The 18,872-nt window shown below is 47.2% G+C and overlaps 4 protein-coding genes across 4 annotated transcripts in view; 2 read left to right on the top strand and 2 right to left on the bottom strand.

Annotated features, from left to right (window-relative positions):
* Window positions 1–1,895: 1,895 nt before the first annotated feature.
* On the top strand, window positions 1,896–5,234 carry eif2b1 (eukaryotic translation initiation factor 2B, subunit 1 alpha). Its single transcript, XM_056433092.1, has 9 exons — window positions 1,896–2,200; window positions 2,271–2,372; window positions 2,648–2,784; window positions 3,040–3,156; window positions 3,796–3,908; window positions 3,994–4,062; window positions 4,142–4,217; window positions 4,862–4,987; window positions 5,050–5,234. The coding sequence occupies exons 1-9, from the start codon at window positions 2,188–2,190 to the stop codon at window positions 5,203–5,205; spliced, it is 909 nt and encodes a 302-aa protein (XP_056289067.1). The 5' UTR covers window positions 1,896–2,187; the 3' UTR covers window positions 5,206–5,234.
* Window positions 5,235–5,268: 34 nt separating this feature from the next.
* On the bottom strand, window positions 5,269–10,817 carry ddx55 (DEAD (Asp-Glu-Ala-Asp) box polypeptide 55). The gene is made up of 14 exons (XM_056433091.1): window positions 10,665–10,817; window positions 10,302–10,352; window positions 9,634–9,720; window positions 9,277–9,368; window positions 9,018–9,080; window positions 8,527–8,676; window positions 8,257–8,449; window positions 8,059–8,141; window positions 7,469–7,600; window positions 7,293–7,385; window positions 6,749–6,863; window positions 6,473–6,641; window positions 5,845–6,140; window positions 5,269–5,406 (listed from the first exon to the last, which is right to left on the bottom strand). The coding sequence occupies exons 1-14, from the start codon at window positions 10,770–10,772 to the stop codon at window positions 5,269–5,271; spliced, it is 1,770 nt and encodes a 589-aa protein (XP_056289066.1). The 5' UTR covers window positions 10,773–10,817.
* Window positions 10,818–13,144: 2,327 nt separating this feature from the next.
* On the bottom strand, window positions 13,145–15,162 carry tmed2 (transmembrane p24 trafficking protein 2). The gene is made up of 4 exons (XM_056432357.1): window positions 14,856–15,162; window positions 14,044–14,236; window positions 13,481–13,588; window positions 13,145–13,370 (listed from the first exon to the last, which is right to left on the bottom strand). Exons 1-4 carry the CDS (start codon window positions 15,033–15,035, stop codon window positions 13,246–13,248), a joined length of 606 nt encoding a protein of 201 aa, XP_056288332.1. The 5' UTR covers window positions 15,036–15,162; the 3' UTR covers window positions 13,145–13,245.
* Window positions 15,163–16,368: 1,206 nt separating this feature from the next.
* The window catches only part of ptpn11a (protein tyrosine phosphatase non-receptor type 11a), a 19,625-nt gene continuing 17,121 nt past the window's right edge, over window positions 16,369–18,872 (top strand). The window contains exons 1-2 of the mRNA XM_056432625.1: window positions 16,369–16,476; window positions 18,018–18,140. Of these exons, the coding sequence (XP_056288600.1) occupies window positions 16,463–16,476; window positions 18,018–18,140 (137 nt within the window). The 5' untranslated portion in view covers window positions 16,369–16,462. The remainder of the gene's footprint in view (window positions 16,477–18,017; window positions 18,141–18,872) is intronic.

The raw sequence follows: 18,872 nt of genomic DNA, 5'->3' as shown, positions 1-18,872 counted from the left end.
GGAGAGGAGGTCAGAGGAGAGGAGGCGCAGAGGAGAGGAGGCGTCAGAGGAGAGGAGGCGGCAGAGGAGAGGAGGCATCAGAGGAGAGGAGGCCAGAGGAGAGGAGGCATCAGAGAGGAGGCTCAGAGAGGGAGGCGTCAGAGGAGAGGAGGCATCAGAGGAGAGGAGGCGTCAGAGGAGAGGAGGCATCAGAGGAGAGGAGGCGTCAGAGGAGAGGAGGCATCAGAGGAGAGGAGGCGTCAGAGGAGAGGAGGCATCAGAGGAGGAGAGGAGAGGCGTCAGAGGAGAGGAGGCATCAGAGGAGAGGAGGCGTCAGAGGAGAGGAGGCATCAGAGGAGAGGAGGCGTCAGAGGAGAGGAGGCGTCAGAGGAGAGGAGGCATCAGAGGAGAGGAGGCATCAGAGGAGAGGAGGCGTCAGAGGAGAGGAGGCATCAGAGGAGAGGAGGCGTCAGAGGAGAGGAGGCATCAGAGGAGGAGAGGAGGCGTCAGAGGAGAGGAGGCGTCAGAGGAGAGGAGGCATCAGAGGAGAGGAGGCATCAGAGGAGAGGAGGCATCAGAGGAGAGGAGGCGTCAGAGGAGAGGAGGCGTCAGAGGAGAGGAGGCATCAGAGGAGAGGAGGCATCATAGGAGAGGAGGCGTCATAGGAGAGGAGGCGTCAGAGGAGAGGAGGCGTCAGAGGAGAGGAGGCATCAGAGGAGAGGAGGCGTCAGAGGAGAGGAGGCGTCATAGGAGAGGAGGCGTCAGAGGAGAGGAGGCATCAGAGGAGAGGAGGCATCATAGGAGAGGAGGCATCATAGGAGAGGAGGCGTCAGAGGAGAGGAGGAGCCAGAGGAGAGGAGGCGTCAGAGGAGAGGAGGCGTCAGAGGAGAGGAGGCGTCAGAGGAGAGGAGGCGTCAGAGGAGAGGAGGCGTCAGAGGAGAGGAGGCGTCAGAGGAGAGGAGGCATCAGAGGAGAGGAGGCGTCAGAGGAGAGGAGGCGTCAGAGGAGAGGAGGCGTCAGAGGAGAGGAGGCGTCAGAGGAGAGGAGGCGTCATAGGAGAGGAGGCGTCAGGAGAGGAGGCAGGAGGAGAGGAGGCGTCAGAGGAGAGGAGGCATCAGAGGAGAGGAGGCATCAGAGGAGAGGAGGCGTCAGAGGAGAGGAGGCATCAGAGGAGAGGAGGCATCAGAGGAGAGGAGGCGTCAGAGGAGAGGAGGCGTCAGAGGAGAGGAGGAGCCAGAGGAGAGGAGGCGTCAGAGGAGAGGAGGCGTCAGAGGAGAGGAGGCGTCATAGGAGAGGAGGCATCAGAGGAGAGGAGGCATCAGAGGAGAGGAGGCGTCATAGGAGAGGAGGCATCAGAGGAGAGGAGGCATGAAGATGTTCCTACAGTCATTTCTGGAGGCCGTGAAGACGTGGATCAGTGTTTCAAGTGGAGTGACTTAAATACACTGTATACACTTTACTTTTTTCATTTCATTTTTTTTCATTTTCTTTTCCTTTATTATTTAAATTCTTAAATGCCTCTTCTTTTATTGTATTGTATATATTGTAAACATGCTTGCTGCTACAAAAAGTATCCCCCTGTGGATGAATAAAGTATAAACTAATCTAAAGTGTTTTACAATTGTCTTATTAATAAAACTGCATGTCGACCTGATATTTAATAAATAAGATTAAACTGGGTAGCAGTTGCTATACAAGGTGGAAGAGTGGGAATTTAAAGTTAATATTAATAGTACCACTCCTCATCATACTAATTAATAATAACCGTTGATAAAAGTATATCTTCATCTAAATTACAAAATACACAAGTATAAGCAATTGTATCCTAAATATTTCCCCCAAAACGTAAATGAATTCCACTATTTCCCACAGCACCTGAAGAGGCCGCGACGTGAGCGGCGGAAAATATCGTCCTGCGTCATCTCTCCGCGACACGTCAACACGCAGCTTTGAGCTTGTAACTCGGTGAATAGTGAGAATTACAACTTTATACACCGATTTAAAATCAAGTCGATGCAGCTTTTAATGAAAGTGTAGTTGATATTGTTGATTTACAACTTTATTTGTATTTATTTATGATCCACGCTTCCGGAACAGCAGATTATTTGGCTTGTGCCACATGTGTTGGTGCTGATATAATTCAGTGAACGCCGTTGCTCGTGTTGAAGAGCTGCAGCTGCCGGCGCGTGTCCGGCGCGTGTCCTCGGGATGGATGCAGCAGGTACGTCTTGTTCTCCACGTTCCTCCTGTGTCTCGTGTGTGTCGTGAACGCGCTGCGCGTGTCCCGTCAGAGCTGGTGGAGTACTTCAGGGCGCAGATGAGGACGGACCCGGACATGGCGTCCGCTGTGGCGGCCATCCGCACCCTGCTGGAGTTCCTCAAGAGAGACACAGGTGCGTGCGTGCGCGTGCGCGTGCGCGTGTGTACTTGAAGTAAAAGGATTTCTTTTTTTAGTATCATGTCTGTTTTACTCTTATATCTGATGTTTCTGCTGCATTAACAAAAACAAGTCAAATCTGTTCCTCCTGAGATGCCGTAGAGTTACAAGTACAACATAACCCTCCGATGTGGTCCAGTCCAATAGGTGTAGTACAGTCAGAGGTGCTCTGCCTCCGAGGTGGAGTAGAGGCCTCCTGTGTCTCTGGTGACCCAGCCTCATCCCCCCCAGGTGAGACCATCCTGGGCCTGAGGGAGAGCCTGACCTCGGCCACCGACTGCCTGACGGCCGTGGACTCGTCGGTGGCCGTGTCCTCCGGAGGAGAACTCTTCCTGCGCTTCATCAGCCTCACGTCTCTGGAGCACCAGGTGACCTCTCCCCCCCCAGGTGACCTCTCCCCCCCCAGGTGACCTCTCCCCCCCCAGGTGACCTCTCCCCCCGGGGGGGTCGCCCCCAGAGATCTGACAGTCGATGACATGAGAGTCAAAGTTTAGTGTCATTACACGTCTGTCTGGTGAAAGAGTTCAACACACAGACTGGAGAACTACAAAAGAGAGAGAGAGAGAGAGACACAGGCAACTCTAACGTGTCTCTCTCTCTCTCTCTCTCTCTCTCTGTCTCAGGATCTGTCTCTCTGTAAGAAGGTGATGGAGGAGAGGGGGGAACTATTTCTAGAGAAGATTTCCATGTCCAGGGCCAAGGTCGCTAAACTCTGTCACACCTTCATCAAAGATGGCGCTGTGAGTACACGCACACGCACACGCACACGCACGCACGCACACGCACGCACACGCACACGCACGCACACGCACACACACGCACGCACACGCACGCACGCACGCACACGCACACGCACGCACACGCACACGCACGCACGCACACGCACACACACGCACACGCACACGCACACACGCACGCACACACACGCACACACACACACGCACACGCACACACACACGCACACACACACACACGCACACACACACGCACGCACACACACACGCACACACACACGCACGCACACACACACGCACACACACACGCACACACACTCACGCACACACACACACGCACGCACACACACACACACACACTCACGCACGCACACACACACGCACACACACACACTCACTCACGCACGCACGCTCACACACGCACGCACACACTCACGCACGCACACGCACGCACACACTCACGCACACACACACACACACACTCACGCACACACACACACACACACACACACACACACGCACACACAGGCTTTAAACAGTTTCCTGTAATGTTCGCCTGCTATCTGCTGTCTCGCCACTAGAGGCCGCCAGATCTCAGACGCCGGCCCTTTAAGGCTGATGACATTTAAATGTCCCCCCCCTCAGAAAATCCTCACGCACTCGTACTCCCGGGTCGTCCTCCGCGTGCTGGAGAAGGCCGCCGCCGAGAAGAAGCGCTTCTCCGTCTACGTGACGGAGTCGCAGCCCGACGCCGCCGGGTGAGTCGCCGCCGTCCGGGAACCCGCCCACCGCCGCCCTCCGGGTCAGAACCCACGATGGCCGACCGTCTGTCTCTCCCTCCAGGCGGCAGATGGCCGACGCCCTGAGGACCCTCAACGTGCCGGTGACGGTGGTCCTGGACGCCGCTGTGGGGTAACTGGGTTCACCGCCGGGGCAACGGGAGCCACGCGTTGACCGGCGTGAACTTGAAGCGGCGAGTTTCTCTCCACAGCTACGTCCTGGAGAAAGTGGACCTGGTGATCGTGGGAGCGGAGGGAGTCGTGGAGAGCGGAGGGATCATCAACAAGGTGAGCAGCGACTCATCCACAAGTTATTAGAACAAAACTAATCTATAAAGATCTCATTTTGATTTTTAAACCCCAACATCGTCTCTAGAAGACAATAGTTTTGCTTCAAGTTAAAGTATTTAGTTTCTCCCTGCTGCCCTCACAGCACTACCGCGTCTGGCCACAGGGGGCGCCAGAATCAACAGGATGACATTCCCTAGTCTGAGCTTTGCAGTAAAAGTTGTCAGTGATCATTAATAAAACTAATTATTTGAATGTTAGTTGATCAAAGTGAAGCTGATTTCAACTTTTATCATATTTTGCATTAATGAAAATTAATTAAGTTTAGACAACTTGCTTAAAGTGAGTGAATCTTATATTACCAGGTTCAAACTAGTTAGGATTTGTGCTAGAACATGTTTACACACTTTAATGTTCCCAAAAAAACATCTGAATACACCTTAATTTAACCTTTACTACGTTATTTCACTATTGGAAGAACAAATAAAGACAAAATGAGAAGAAAGACGTCGTTTTATTCAAGGAAATACACAAACGTGTTGAAATCATCTCAAGGACAGAAAACTAGACTTTGGAGGCGTTTAGCAACGGGTTGAAAAGTGGAAGTACACAAAGTACTCGAGTCGACCGTTTGACCTTTGCAGATCGGCACCTACCAGACGGCCGTGTGCTCCAAAGCGCACAACAAGCCGTTCTACGTGGTCGCCGAGAGCTTCAAGTTCGTGCGCCTCTATCCGCTCAACCAGCAGGACGTGCCCGACAGGTTCAAGGTACCCAGGACGTTCCGTACATTTGTGTTTCCGCGGTTCTCCTCTGACGTTCTCCTCCGCAGTACAAAGCAGACACCCTGAAGGCGGCGGCCAGCCTGTCGGAGGAGCACCCGATGGTCGACTACACGCCGCCGTCGCTCATCACGCTGCTCTTCACCGACCTCGGCGTCCTCACGCCGTCCGCCGTCAGCGACGAGCTCATCAAGCTTTATTTATAAACGGCAATAAAAACAAATACAAACGAAAACACGGAGAGGGGTTTTGATTGGCCGGGGCGTCGGTCACGCCTCCTCGGCCCCCGACTCGCTCGCCATTTGCTTCTCGAAGTCCTCCTTGCTGATCTTTCCCTTCTTCAGCCGCTTGAGGAGGCGCGTGTCGTCCAGCAGCTCCTTCATGTCCTCGTCCTCCACGTCAGAGCCCTGCAGACGGGGGAGGGGGAGGAGGAGCAGCAGCAGGAGGAGGAGGAGCAGCAGGAGGAGGAGGAGGAGCAGCAGCAGGAGGAGGGAAGCGACGACCAGTTGATAAAAACGAGATTATTTAAAGTTGGCAACGAATTTCATGATCGATCCGTTGCGTCACGATTATTATGCCACTCAATAAGTTAGCGGAGATGTTCGAGTATAAAAAGGTCGAGTTGAAAACTGTTTCGAGATAAGCCACGCCCCCTCCAAGCCCCGCCCCCTCAGGTGCGCTTAAACCACAAATAGTCGGGCGAGTAAAGCGTAGTCAGTTCTGTTTGATTAAAAGGGTTGGAAATTAATAAGTGTTTTAAATCCGATTAATCAAAATAATCCACAGATTAATTCATTATTTAAATAATCCACAGATTCCTTGATATTTTAAAGACTCTTTGGTACCTCCTCCAGCTTCCTCTTGGCCGACCTCTTCTTGCGGCGCTCCTTCTTGGTGGTCTGCTTGGACCAGGACTTGTTCCTGATGAAGCTCCGGCGGGGGGGCGGCGGCTCCTTCAGCTTCTGCTGCAGCTCCAGCAGCATCTTCTGCCGCTGCTTCTCGCGCTGCTTGTCCTTGTAGCGGATGGCGTCCGTGTCCAGCGGCGTGCGCGTGAAGCCGGGGAACGTCTTCCCCTTCAGCTCCGGCATCTTCGGCATGCGGAGGAGCGCGAAGCCACGAGCCAGACGGGCCAGGTCCAGATCTAAGAGAGGAGGAGGAGGAAGATGAAGAGGAGGATGGCCAGGTCCAGATCTAAGGGAGGAGGAGGAGGATAAGAAAATGAAGAAGAGGAGGAGCGCGAAGACACGGGCCAGGTCCAGATCTAAGAAGAGGAGGATAAGAAGAAGAAGAGAGAGAAGAGGAGGACGAAGCCACGAGTCAGACGGGCCAAGTTCAGAAGAGGAAGAAAGAAGGATGAAGAGGGGAAGAAAGGAGGAGGGAAGAAGAAGAAAAGAAGGAGGGAAAAAGGAGCAGGAAAGAAAGAAGAGGAACATCCCACCCAGAGTGGGAAGGGGGCGTGGCCTGTGTCCTGACCTTTGATCCTGAAGATGAGGCTGCACTCGTGTTTGGCGTAGGCCTGGACGAAGGACACGAAGGCCCGCATGCCGCGGTCGAACATGGCGCGGTCGGCCAGAGACAAGGCCTTCACCCTGGGGAGCACGTCCAGCGCCTCCCCCGACAGCACCATCCTCTGGAGGGGGCACTGCACAGGGACCGGGTCAGGGACCGGGCCACACCTGGACCAGCAGGTCCACACACACACACACCTGGACCTGCAGGTCCTCAGTAGTGAGCCGTTGTGCTCCTGACCTTCTGGTTGATGCTCAGGAAGTTGACGTAGGACTCCTCCATCGGCAGCAGGAAGACGAGGGCGTTGCCCTGGTTACCGATGCGAGCCGTGCGTCCGCAGCGATGCACAAACGCACTAAATAAATACAATTACATTAAAATTACACACGTTATAATAAAAGGGGACTAATATTTGATGGTGACAATGCAGCGATTATATAAGGCAGCTTTTATTCATAAATAACTTCACTAAATGTATTTGTTACATGTTTTATGTGAGGAAACAATATTAAAAAATATATATATTTGTATTTTTTAAATGTATCTATATATTTTTTAAAATACAATTTTTTAATTTATATAAATATTATATTTTTAGAATTATTTATTTATATCTATACAACTATATTTATATATAATTTAGATTTTTAAATATATATATAGACATATGTACATGTTAAAAATTCTAAAAAATATAAATAAGTATTTAAAAAATATATATAACAAATAAATTTCAAAAATACAAATATATATTATTATTTAAGAATCCACATCTTCCACGCACCAGGCGCTGCTGGGAGGATCGTACTGCAGCACCCAGTTGACATCGGGGATGTCGATCCCTCTCGCCATGACGTCGGTACACACCAAGATGCCACTGCAGCGAGAAACCATCATTAACACTGTCAATAAAACACAATCAAACGCTGTGATTTATTTCAGCCGTTGGCGCACACTAACTTCTTCAGGGCCCGGAAGTCGGCGAAGATCTGGTTGCGCTTGCTCCTCATCTTGCCGTGGATGCAGTGCACCGTGACCCTCTTGACCAGCGTCTCCAGCGCGCGGCCGTAGTACTCCACGCACGCACAGGTGCTGAGGACACGCACAGCACGGGGTCAAGGGTCAGAGCCGGAGGGGTGGAGCAAACAACTTCTTCCCTTTTGGTTCTCAGTAGATATTGTACAAGCATTGTTTATGTAATGTCGTGTTTTTAGGTTTGTTTTATGACATCTGCCTCTCGGGAACACACAAGAAAAATAACCTCTTGGCTAATAACTCTGGCACATTTACACAAATGTTTTTATTAGTGTCCCTCATCAAATAAACCAAAGAAGAAGAAAAATATATGTTTGAATCAGACTTTTTTCTCCCTTTGTCAGCAAAATCAATAAATCAATATATATGTTTATAAATAAAAAATAATAAAAAATATATAAAAATAAAATAAATATTAAAAAATATATATAAATAAAAAATAAAATAAATATATATAAATAATTATTAAAATATATATATATATATAAATAAAAATATATACATATGTTCCGTACCTGAAGAAGATGAGATGCTTCTCCAGCTTGTGCTGACGGAGGAACGCCACCAGCTGGTTGAACTTGTTCTCCGTCCTGCAGATCTGGAAACGACACGCCGCAAAAAAAGATCATTTTTGTGTCGTTATATTTATTGAAGTACTGCAGAATAAAACTGAATAAAACAGCGTGACAGAGCCACGTGTGACCACGCCTCACCGTGTAGTAGTTGCAGAGGCGGGACGGCGTCTTCTGGGCGACGGCGCTCGCCGCCACGCCCTTCTCCTTCACCGAGATGCGCACCGGGTTCCTGAGGCCGGCCCGCACCAGCTTCTCCAGCTCCTGGGTCTGCGTGGCCGAGAACAGGCCCGTCCGCCTCTGTTTGGGCAGGTGGCCCAGGATGGTGTTCAGACTGCACACACACACGGTTAGCCTTCCTCCTCAGCGCTCTTCGTCTCCCCGTTGTGGTTCCAGGTGTGTTTTAAGCACCTGGCCTCGAAGCCCATGTCCAGCAGCCGGTCCGCCTCGTCCAGAACCAACACGTCCAGACTCCGGACCGAGCTGGCCAGGTCCAGACCGTCCGCCTTCCTCCGGAACATGTCCTCCAGGCGGCCCGGTGTCGCAATCACAACGTGGGCCCTGACACACACACACACACACACACACACACACACACACACACACACACACACACACACACACACACACACACACACACACACACACACACACACACACACACACGCACACACACACACACACACACACGCACACACGCACACACACACACACACACACACGATGAGACCACAACGTGCTCCTGCGTGACGTCCAGATGTTCATGTTGAAGTGTTCCCTCAATGATCTGACGTGAGGGTTAGTGTCTGTCGTTTTCCAAAGTGACAGATTTAGGAATCTTCTTCTCTAAATATTTTTGGGATCGATGTCTGGTTAGCGTAGCATGTAGCCGCGAGTCTCACCCTTTATCTTTGAACTTCTCCACGTCGTCCATCGGGTTGGTGCCACCGATCAGCAGAATCTGCCTGAAACAAATGAGAAGCATTTTAACTCCTAGAAACCTGATTGATTGACAGGAGGCGGGCCCTAATGACCCGAAGATGATGTCACTTCCTGTGGTTTGTGCTCTAATGTGTGAAGTTGGCTTCCTCCAGCTCTCAGTCACTGAGATCTTCACCTCGGACTCTACAGCCGTGTGGCCTTCAGGGACTCCGGACTCACGTGAACTGAGGGAACTTCTGAAGGAACAGCGCCATCACTTCACTGATCTGAAGGGCCAGCTCTCGTGTGGGGGTGATGACCAGAGCCCCGACCTGCAGGAGGAGGAACCGTTACAGCTTCAAGTGGACAATAAAATTTCTCTCTCTCTCTCTCTCTCTCTCTCTCTCTCTCTCTCTCTCTCTCTCTCTCTCTCTCTCTCTCTCTCTCTCTCTCTCTCTCTCTCTCTCTCTCTCTCTCTCTCTCTCTCTCTCTCTCTCTCTCTCTCTCTCTCTCTCTCTCTCTCTCTCTCTCTCTCTCTCTCTCTCTCTCTCTCTCTCTCTCTCTACCTCTCTCTACCTCTCTACCTCTCTACCTCACCTGCATCTTCTTCAGCTTGTCCTCTCTCCTCAGGAGCAGCTCTATGATGGGGATGACGAAGGCGAGCGTCTTCCCGCTGCCGGTCACCTGCAACAACCGGCGGTTTGACAGGAGAACAGCAACCAGTCATTAGTAAGTAAAGATCAGCTGGTTTTCAACCGCTTTGTTTACATTAAGATCAATAGATTTGGGTTTGAACTGTTATTAGACAATCAAGAAAATCAATCAATAAGGAAGATTGTTGGTTGTAGAGCACATCAAGTGATTTGGAGAAGGATTTATTTACAACCTGGCAACCCAAGCCTGTAATGCTGATGTCTTTATAACTGATCCATAGAATATGAGTACCTGAAGAATTAACCCTCAGTTACAGCTCATAGATGTGTATTAGAAGTGTTTAACTGTTGTACTATTATGTATACACATACTTAAAAGTACCAGAAGTACTCTGTATATGAATATGTATCATATTACTGGATTAAAAGGATTCATGAATATATATATAGAATCACATTCATGCTGCAGCTGGAGAGGTTTGAGTCATTTTAAAGACTTCAGACGCTGCTGGTCGTTTGATCAACACGAGTCTGTTCATGTGGACTCTGCATCAATACAAGTCAACAACGTGTCGTCTCACATGGTGACGTCACAGTACTGGGAACACTCACCGCCTCAGCAGCCACGTCTTTGTTACTCATGAAGAGCGGAATGCAAGCGGACTACAAGAGAAACACACAAACACATCAAAACAATGCGTTAAAGAAACGCAGCTTAACGGTTAAATGCGTTAAAGAAACGCAGGTTTAAAGGTAAATGCGTTAAAGAAACGCAGCTTAACGGTTAAATGCGTTAAAGAAACGCAGGTTTAAAGGTGAATGCGTTAAAGAAACGCAGGTTTAAAGGTGAATGCGTTAAAGAAACGCAGGTTTAAAGGTGAATGCGTTAAAGAAACGCAGGTTTAAAGGTGAATGCGTTAAAGAGACGCAGGTTTATCGCGTGAGAGAAAGGGGTTTAAAGGGTTAAAAAGTTACCTGGACAGGTGTCATGTGGGTGAACTTCACTTCCTCGAGCGTCTGTAAAATCTCGTCGGTGAGTTTAACCGGTAAACCGTCCCACGTCCCCTCCGTCGAGCCGTCCATGTTGGAACGCTGATCGCCGCCGTCTTCCCTCTTCCACGATGTTCTGGCTTCCGGGTGCGTCGATGTTTACATCCCGGGTGGGATCTGAAGCACGGTCGTGAGTATGGTTCCGCGTACCGATGTCATTTTTTAAAAAGTTGTTTTTACAATAGGTGGTGGAAAAAAACTAATGTAGGTTACTGCTTTTAAAAATAATGTATTTTAAATTGAAATGTTGTTTATTTTATTTGAAAACGTATTTCATTGCAGTCACGAAATAAATTTGTGTTCCTGGTTCAACCATGTTATTATATAATGTAATAATAATATAATTATTTTATATAAGCTATTATATATATAAAACATTTAGAACAATTTTTTTTAGTAGTAATAAGTATAAGTGAAACAAAGGTCCATTATAATTGTAGAAGTATTTTTTTGTAAATGTAAGCCAACTTAAGGTTCAAAGATGGACTTTATGGATAGGATATATATAATTGTACAGTTTAATTTATCAAAACACAAATTGCTTTATATGCGGGACAAAAGTTTTCCCACTTCCATTGGAGTAATTGGTCATGGGTGATCTTTAACAATGCATCTTAATTTATAAATTGTGTTTTGGATGTAGATGGTTGAAGATAAAGTAAAAGTTGTCGAATAAACGTACGCCTAAAGCACAATATTTCTCTCTCAACTGAATACTGGAAGTTAAGAGAAAATACTCGTAAAAGTATTTAAAAACGGTTCTCTAATTGGCTTAAATCAGTAAGTGTGTAACAAGATATTGCAAGTAAAATGCCTGCTTTTCTTGTCAGATTAGTTTTGAATTTCTCTTTCAGCATCATTAACATCTCGGCACTCTTCCACAAGTCGAGGCAGATCCTTGAAGCTTCAGCAGTTCAACTCATCAGAGCAGAACATCTGAGGAACACCAGCAGACACTCAGTTCCAGCTTCTACACAAAGCAGAATTTAATTTCCATTCTCCACCCAGATTGTAAACTGCCTGACATCCGAGTAAATGTACAGAATATTGGCTTTATTACGAAACCTGGGCTTTTCCCAGACGACCGTTCTACATTTGCACAGATCCATTGTTATCAGATTCAGTAGCTCGTAATCACACAAAGAGAGACCGTACAGAGCAGTTCACCCGCCAGAGCTCGCAGAAAGATCGTTTTTAATACAAAACCGGAACATTGAGCGACATGCAACACGTGCCCGACGTCGCAGCCGCACGCTCGATGTGACGCCGCCGCCTCGGACCAAAGTAGAGAAACAGGGAGCAGCTATTTGACAGACAGTTGCATGTCACAGGATATGCTCCAGGGAAAACAAACCGGATACAATCATAATTTAAAATTCCTAACCCCAACAAAAGAACTATCGTATAAGCAACTAAAGCACACAGCAGTCATTACGCATCAGCCCCCCCCCCACCCCCCGCCCACTTAGCGCCAATCATCATGTAACATGTATCTCAGTATTCGTGTCTACTCTTTGGAGTTTCACTCGTTAGTAGTCCAGTTTAAAATCGGCCTCGGCTCTTTAAGCTCTCGCGTCTAAGAGGATTTTATCAAATTAAAGTGTAAAAGTTAAATCAACTTGTAGACTCAAGAAACCACTCATCACTAGGTCGGGGGAATCGCACCCTAAAGATGTCCACTGAAGCCCCTCCCCCCCCCGTGGACAACAGACAGAGAGAAGCTGTAGTTTCCCCTCAAAGATCCGCTGCAGTGAAAATCCTTCAGATCCGGAGTGCAGTTTGTAGATTGAGAGTCTGAACACAGCGCAGACTGTTCTCCAGCACGCTGTCGGCCTCGGCTGAGACACAAACAAAAACCTCCGCGTGGAAAAATAAAAAAACAATCCGATGCATTCTGTTTTCATGTATATATATATATATATCTAGCATTTGTAAAGGGTCTAAATCTAAATCTTCAAAACATGCCGACCACACTGTGCATTTTCTAAGTATTTTTTCCTCAGACTGCTTTTACATCAAATTATGAGCCATCGAGCAAAACTGGACTGGCAAGTAATTTGCGTTTAATAATTATCATCGAACAATATTGGGAAAAAAAAATTGGGAAACCAAAGAAAACAAAAAACTTATAAACTGACATCGATCCCAGAATCGTTTGACCATCCATTCAAAAGGTCACATTTAGAAAGGACACAAACGGAGAGAACCAGACATCTGAGATCCGGGCGCGTGGAGGCGTGTCTCGTTTCCAGAGTGTGAAGAACTGTCTTGGTGTGGGGGGAAAACAGTCACACACACACACACACACACACACACACACACACACACACACACACACACACACACACACACACACACACACACACACACACACACACACACACACACACACACACACACACACACACACACACACACACACACACACACACACACACACACACACACACACACACACACACACACACACACACACACACAGAGAGAGAGAGATCCTGTCATCGCTCTAAACCACTCGCCGTACTTCAAAAAATCTCTTCAGGTAGTAAATCTGTCCGAGTGTCATTGCCACCAGGACCAGAGCCTCGAAGAACGACCACAGCACCACTCGGCTGTTTGTGTTGTCGTTGACTGGAAGAGAGAGAGAGAGAGAGAGAGAGAGAGAGACAGAGAGGAGTTTGTTGATTAATATTCTTTAAATCCACTCAAACCATGAAGAAGAAGCCGGTCCGTCGACTCACTCGCTCTGTGTATCCTCTCGCGGACCTCCATGTACTCCTGCTCGTGCTTCACGGCCGTCATGGCGACCGCCAGCTCGTTGATCATCTCCTCCAGCTTGTTTTGGTGGGCTGAAACAGGCAAGACGGCACTCCGTCAGAAACAGGGCCACGACAAAGTGGCTGAGCACAAACCCCAAAATAAATCAGATTAAAAACATGCATGGAGGTATGCGACATGCAGAACAATCCTCATGTCGCGGGTGATGCCGACGCTGTACGTGTTCCCACTGTGCAAATAGTCAAGCCATTCACAAACACAACTTCCTGGCGTTATTAGTTTACACTATGGGGACAACATCGGTTAGAGAAACCTCAACGCAGTGCATCACAAGCTCAAGTCTATGTTCCTGCCCTACCATCCCAGCTGTCGCCACCTACAGAGGAACAGAGTGCCCAAGATAAACAGTCAAGAAGGGACTCAAACTATCACAGAACAATCACATCAGCAGAGAAAGGCGCCTCTGGCTGAGCGTGATCCATCTGACGGAGAGGAGATGAAGCCTTTCTGGAGTTTGGTGACGTACCTTCCGTCTCCATGTCCTGGCCCTTAGGGGCCTCTCCGATGTCAATGGTGAACATGACGATCTTGGGCGTCATGGTGGACATCTTGTTGCTGAAGCAGAACTTGTAGGTCCCGTCCATGTGAGCCGCCACAGAGTATTTCCCACTGGACTCCCGGTCGCCCTTGTAGATCTGCTTCCCGTCGGGCCCGGTTATCTGTGAAGGACACACACACACACCTGTGTGAGGACAGCAGCTGCACACACACACACACCTGTGTGAGGACAGCAGCTGCACACACACACACACCTGTGTGAGGACAGCAGCTGCACACAAACACACCTGTGTGAGGACAGCAGCTGCACACACACACACACCTGTGTGAGGACAGCAGCTGCACACACACACCTGCTGCGCCATATGGCAGCAACATCTGGGTGCACGAGCACTCAAGATGCGCGATAACCAGAGCAAACACACGTCAACAGATGTGTCATTCTGTAGGATATCATTATTTATTTCACATATTTTTATTTCAACCGTTGCACTTCCGGTATGAATAATTTAAACAACAATCTGGCGCACTTGTCAAGAGAAAGCTGTCATAATAATAATGTACTACTTCATTGTAAAATGTTTTAACTTAGTTAATTAACAGCGGTTAAGCTGGTTCCCAACCAGTTCGGGTGACGTCACGCAGAGGCGGCTGCAGCTAGCTAGCGTAAGTTAGCTTTAACCTAGGCCTCGCGTCTCACAATCTCGCGTTTAAGTGTAAAAAAACACGCATTTCCTCCGCGTCAAGCGGTTGATTTATCATCTCGCGGGAGTCTCTCACCTCGACGTCGATGTCCAGGAAGCCTCCCTCGGCCACCTCGAACATGAGGCCCATCTTCGTGCCCGAGTTGACCCGCTCGTAGAAGCACTCGTCGGCATGGGCGTCTATGCTCACGAAGTAGCCGGACGCGGTGGCGGACAGCGCGGCCAGCAGGACCACCAGCTCCGGCACAGTGAACATGTTGAAACGCGCGATAAATAAACACGTTTCTACGGCGATGTGTGTCCGCTGCGGGGCGCAGGATGTCGGTCTGCGTGGGGAGATTGTCACCGGAGAGGAGCCGCGACCAGCCTCGGCTCTCTAACTGCCACGTACAGGCTTTAGACGGCGGCCGGAGAGGGACAACGTTAAGCGAGAGCGCGAACATATGTCACAACGCAGCGTCGCTTAATGGGACTTGTCTTTGTTTTTTTAAATTTAAGTTCCCCCCCCCAATGTTATTGTATTACTTTTGTTTTATATATTAACTTTGTATATTATTCTATTTTATTTGTGTTTGTATATATTTTGCATTTATCACATTATTATATCACAATGTCCCCTTGCGGGATCAATTTAAGTAATCTGACTTTTATTTATTATAATTCTTTATTCAACAATTGAACACGTACAATTTCATGAATCAGAATAATTTATTACCAAGTGCGTGGCACACAAGTGATTTGTATATATGGCAGGTGCATATAAAACAACAAACAATAATTGAGACATAATTTAAAAATAAATATGGTAAACAAGCAAATTAACCGGTTTGCTACGTTAAAACAAGCATATATATTATAAAATAAAAGTGTCAAGTGTATTTAATAAAGAAAAGATGTGCATGGTAGTTAAATGAATTTGTCCTACGGGGAATATTGTATTTTTTTGTAAACAACTTTACTCCCTTTTTTTATTTAGTAGCTTGGATATGTATTTTAACATTTAGACCACGTGATGTGTGCGGTCTCCGCGGTGGACTCCGGAATGTTGCGTTTATTTGACGCTACCTCTTGCCGCTTACCGCTTGGTACCGCTCGCGCCGCTTACCGCTTGGTACCGCTCGCGCCGCTTACCGCTTGCGTTCGCTGTTCTCTAAAAGAACAATGCTGCCAATGAGCATGCGCGAAGAAAAAAGTGGTAGGACTCTTTAATTCAAGGCTCGCTGTTTCTTTCCGGACGGGCTGAAACTATGTGGCTTCAGTAAAAAATATATAAAATACATTTTTAAAAACGGGCGAAGCGGCAGCGAAGAACCGCGGCCATCCATGGGTGGGGTGCGGGGGACCAAAAACAAATCCGCGCACCCCTCTAATTTGTCGCATGTTTGGTGACGTCCAATAATCGACGTGCCGCGAAGTCTCCGAGGCCTACTGACTTTTGTTTTGTTTTCTGTGTCTGTATCGTATACCATTTTTTTTCTTCCAGTTTCTTTTCAGTTTCCATGGCTGGATTTCGGTTCTAGTTTTTTTTCACCGGTTGCGAACCGATGAAGCAGTTTATTCTGTGATCGAGGCGGAAACGGGGGTTCAGGAGGGGGGCGGGGGGGGGGAGCGTCTCGGCCAGCTAGGCTGCAGCTTCTGCTAAACCTGCCAGCGAGGAAGCGAGAAGACGAACACCCGACAAAAATGACATCTCGGAGGTAAGAAGGAGAACAATGTCCGCTGGCTGTGTTCGCGGAGGAAGCTCACTTTGAGCCGCCCTCGGCTGCCTGTCCGTGAACTCGCTGTGTGGACCAGCGCTGCTGGAAAAATAGAAGAAACCCCCCAGCTGAGTAGCTAGTTAGCCGAGGAGCGCTTCATGTAACACACCGGTGTTACGGTGTAACGGGCGACCGCGTTCACCCGGAGCCAACCGGGAGGAAGTGGCGGTTCGTCAACCACCGACTGGAAGGAGTCAGTGACGTTGAGGGTCGTTTCAGGGTGTAATGCGAGGTCAATACAACACACGCGTGTGGTGGAGGGAAGTACTCATTAAAAGTACAATAATACACCTTAGTACCACGAAACGCTATCAGTATCTTTTACTTTTTACTTCTCTGTTATTTTTTATTTAGTTACTTTGCAGATTTAAAAAAACTTTACGAACTGTGATCAACAAATAAAGTACAATGTTTTTTTAATAGGTTAATAATCAATAATAAAAACGTTTATCTAATTAGAACCGACTGATTAATCAGAATCAGAACCTTTTATTGCCAAGTATGTTTTCACATGAAAGGAGTTCATCACGCCGGGTGGTGCCACAATAGACCAAAACAATAACAACAATAACAACAAACAACACAGTGCCAGAATTAAGAATATACACATTTGATAAAGTACACAGACATGCAGTGACAAGTGTATTTAAAGTGAAAGTTACGTGTATTTAAGTGAATAAGTGATTCATGCATCAACAATTATACTCTAATCATATAATGTTTATGATTATGGGATGGGACATTCTGCATAATGAGTACTTATACTTTTCCTAAGTTAAGTTTATGTAAATGCTTTATTTTTTTACTTGAGTACATACATTTTTACTTGGAATGTAGTATGACTTGGAATGTAGTATTTCTACTATGTGTTTGTACTTCAGAGTTTCGACTAGTACTTCATCCACTACTCGTAAAAACACTATCACTATCTGTCAGATAAGACACGGTGGAACGCGTATCTACAGTTGTACAACTAGAGTGGAGGAACAGAATACCAATGGTAAAAGCACAAACGCATCATTAAAGTAGATATTAATTACAGATGATCGATTACTAAACCTCCGTGAATCAGAATCAGTATTTTGCTGCATCGTGATTTAAAAATAGTGAGCGAGAATGAAGAAGTACTTGGAAAAGAGGACGCGCTATTTGTACACGCACAACACTGAAGGGTACTATATTCAACATGCAGGGGCGAACAAAGACGGGCTAACACTGGCTGATGGGGGGGGGGGCGCTAAGATAGTCCAGTGCAAAGGAACCGTGATACAGAAAAAAAAATCTTTCATGTGTTCTGCATTTTTTTTGGGCTACAAAATGTATTTTGCCTCAAGTTTCAGTGCAAATGCAGTTTCTTATTTTGAATCTGTCAATTGTTTTCATATAATTAAAAATAAAAAAGGAACAAGTGTTTAATTTCACACTGCTTTACTTATTTGTGACATGATCAGAACATGAAGTGGTTGTTTCTCTCCTTCCAGGTGGTTCCACCCCAACATCACCGGCGTGGAGGCGGAGAACCTGCTGCTGACCCGGGGGGTGGACGGCAGCTTCTTAGCCCGACCCAGCAAGAGCAACCCGGGAGACTTCACCCTCTCAGTGCGGTACGTGGTGCGTTCAGGTTCATGCTGCCTCAGCAATAAAAAATAAAAAAAGAAGGTGGACATAAAAAGGTACGACTGTTGGGTTCTCTTATTTTGAAAGTATTGAGCGTAAGTGAATGTCGAGGCGGGTTACTTCCTGTTTTTTTATTCGTGGGGTTTATTTAATAGTCAAAGCGTGATAACTTTTCATTTAAAATAGTTCGTCAAGTGAATATTATGACTCTGAGCTCGTCAATATTTAAATATTTTAATAGTTGGCGACTAGCTGGGCGAAACAGATGTTTCCCACCGAGGCTGAAGGGAGCGTCCCTATCGGACTTCACGATGGTGCTGCTCTGCTTTGAATAGCATAGAATTAGAAACCGCTTGTGCAGCCTGAAGGTGTGACGCCAGAGAGGGAAGTCTTTTACTCATTTAAAAGAAGAAGAAGAAGTTTTTTTAAACTCGTGTCTCACATTTCTGGAAGATGACGTCTCGTTAACTCGGCTTAACGATGACTTGTCAGTTTTATTGTGGGTGTTTTTCCTTTTTGAAGACTTTAAAAAAATCTCTACCTTTTAAAAAATATGTTCTTCTTCCAGATAACAGATGTTTTGTGTTTAACTATTTTGTACATCTTGGTCATATGGATCATTGCGCAACATGATGATGTCAAGTTGCTTTCTAGAGTCTTGTTTAAAGTCTCGTACGACGACAAAAAGAAGCAAATCGTCACGTTTGAGAAGATGAAAC

The sequence above is a fragment of the Pseudoliparis swirei genome, chromosome 15, assembly GCF_029220125.1.
Source record: "Pseudoliparis swirei isolate HS2019 ecotype Mariana Trench chromosome 15, NWPU_hadal_v1, whole genome shotgun sequence".
Taxonomy (NCBI): domain Eukaryota; kingdom Metazoa; phylum Chordata; class Actinopteri; order Perciformes; family Liparidae; genus Pseudoliparis; species Pseudoliparis swirei.
This window is presented reverse-complemented; position numbering and strand designations above follow the sequence as displayed.

Excerpts from the sequence above, each read along its gene's own strand:
- tmed2 (XM_056432357.1), bottom strand. The coding sequence starts at position 15,035 with ATGTTCACTGTGCCGGAGCTGGTGGTCCTGCTGGCCGCGCTGTCCGCC. Across the intron at positions 13,589-14,043 it reads CCAGGACATGGAGACGGAAG|CCCACCAAAACAAGCTGGAG; the intron begins GTACGTCACCAA and ends TGCCTGTTTCAG. Across the intron at positions 13,371-13,480 it reads CGAGAGGATACACAGAGCGA|TCAACGACAACACAAACAGC; the intron begins GTGAGTCGACGG and ends TCTCTCTTCCAG.
- ddx55 (XM_056433091.1), bottom strand. The coding sequence starts at position 10,772 with ATGGACGGCTCGACGGAGGGGACGTGGGACGGTTTACCGGTTAAACTC. Across the intron at positions 9,369-9,633 it reads ACAAGCTGAAGAAGATGCAG|GTCGGGGCTCTGGTCATCAC; the intron begins GTGAGGTAGAGA and ends CTCCTCCTGCAG. Across the intron at positions 6,141-6,472 it reads CCTCATCTTCAGGATCAAAG|ATCTGGACCTGGCCCGTCTG; the intron begins GTCAGGACACAG and ends CTCCTCTCTTAG.
- eif2b1 (XM_056433092.1), top strand. Across the intron at positions 2,785-3,039 it reads TCACGTCTCTGGAGCACCAG|GATCTGTCTCTCTGTAAGAA; the intron begins GTGACCTCTCCC and ends TCTCTGTCTCAG. Across the intron at positions 3,157-3,795 it reads CCTTCATCAAAGATGGCGCT|AAAATCCTCACGCACTCGTA; the intron begins GTGAGTACACGC and ends CCCCCCCCTCAG.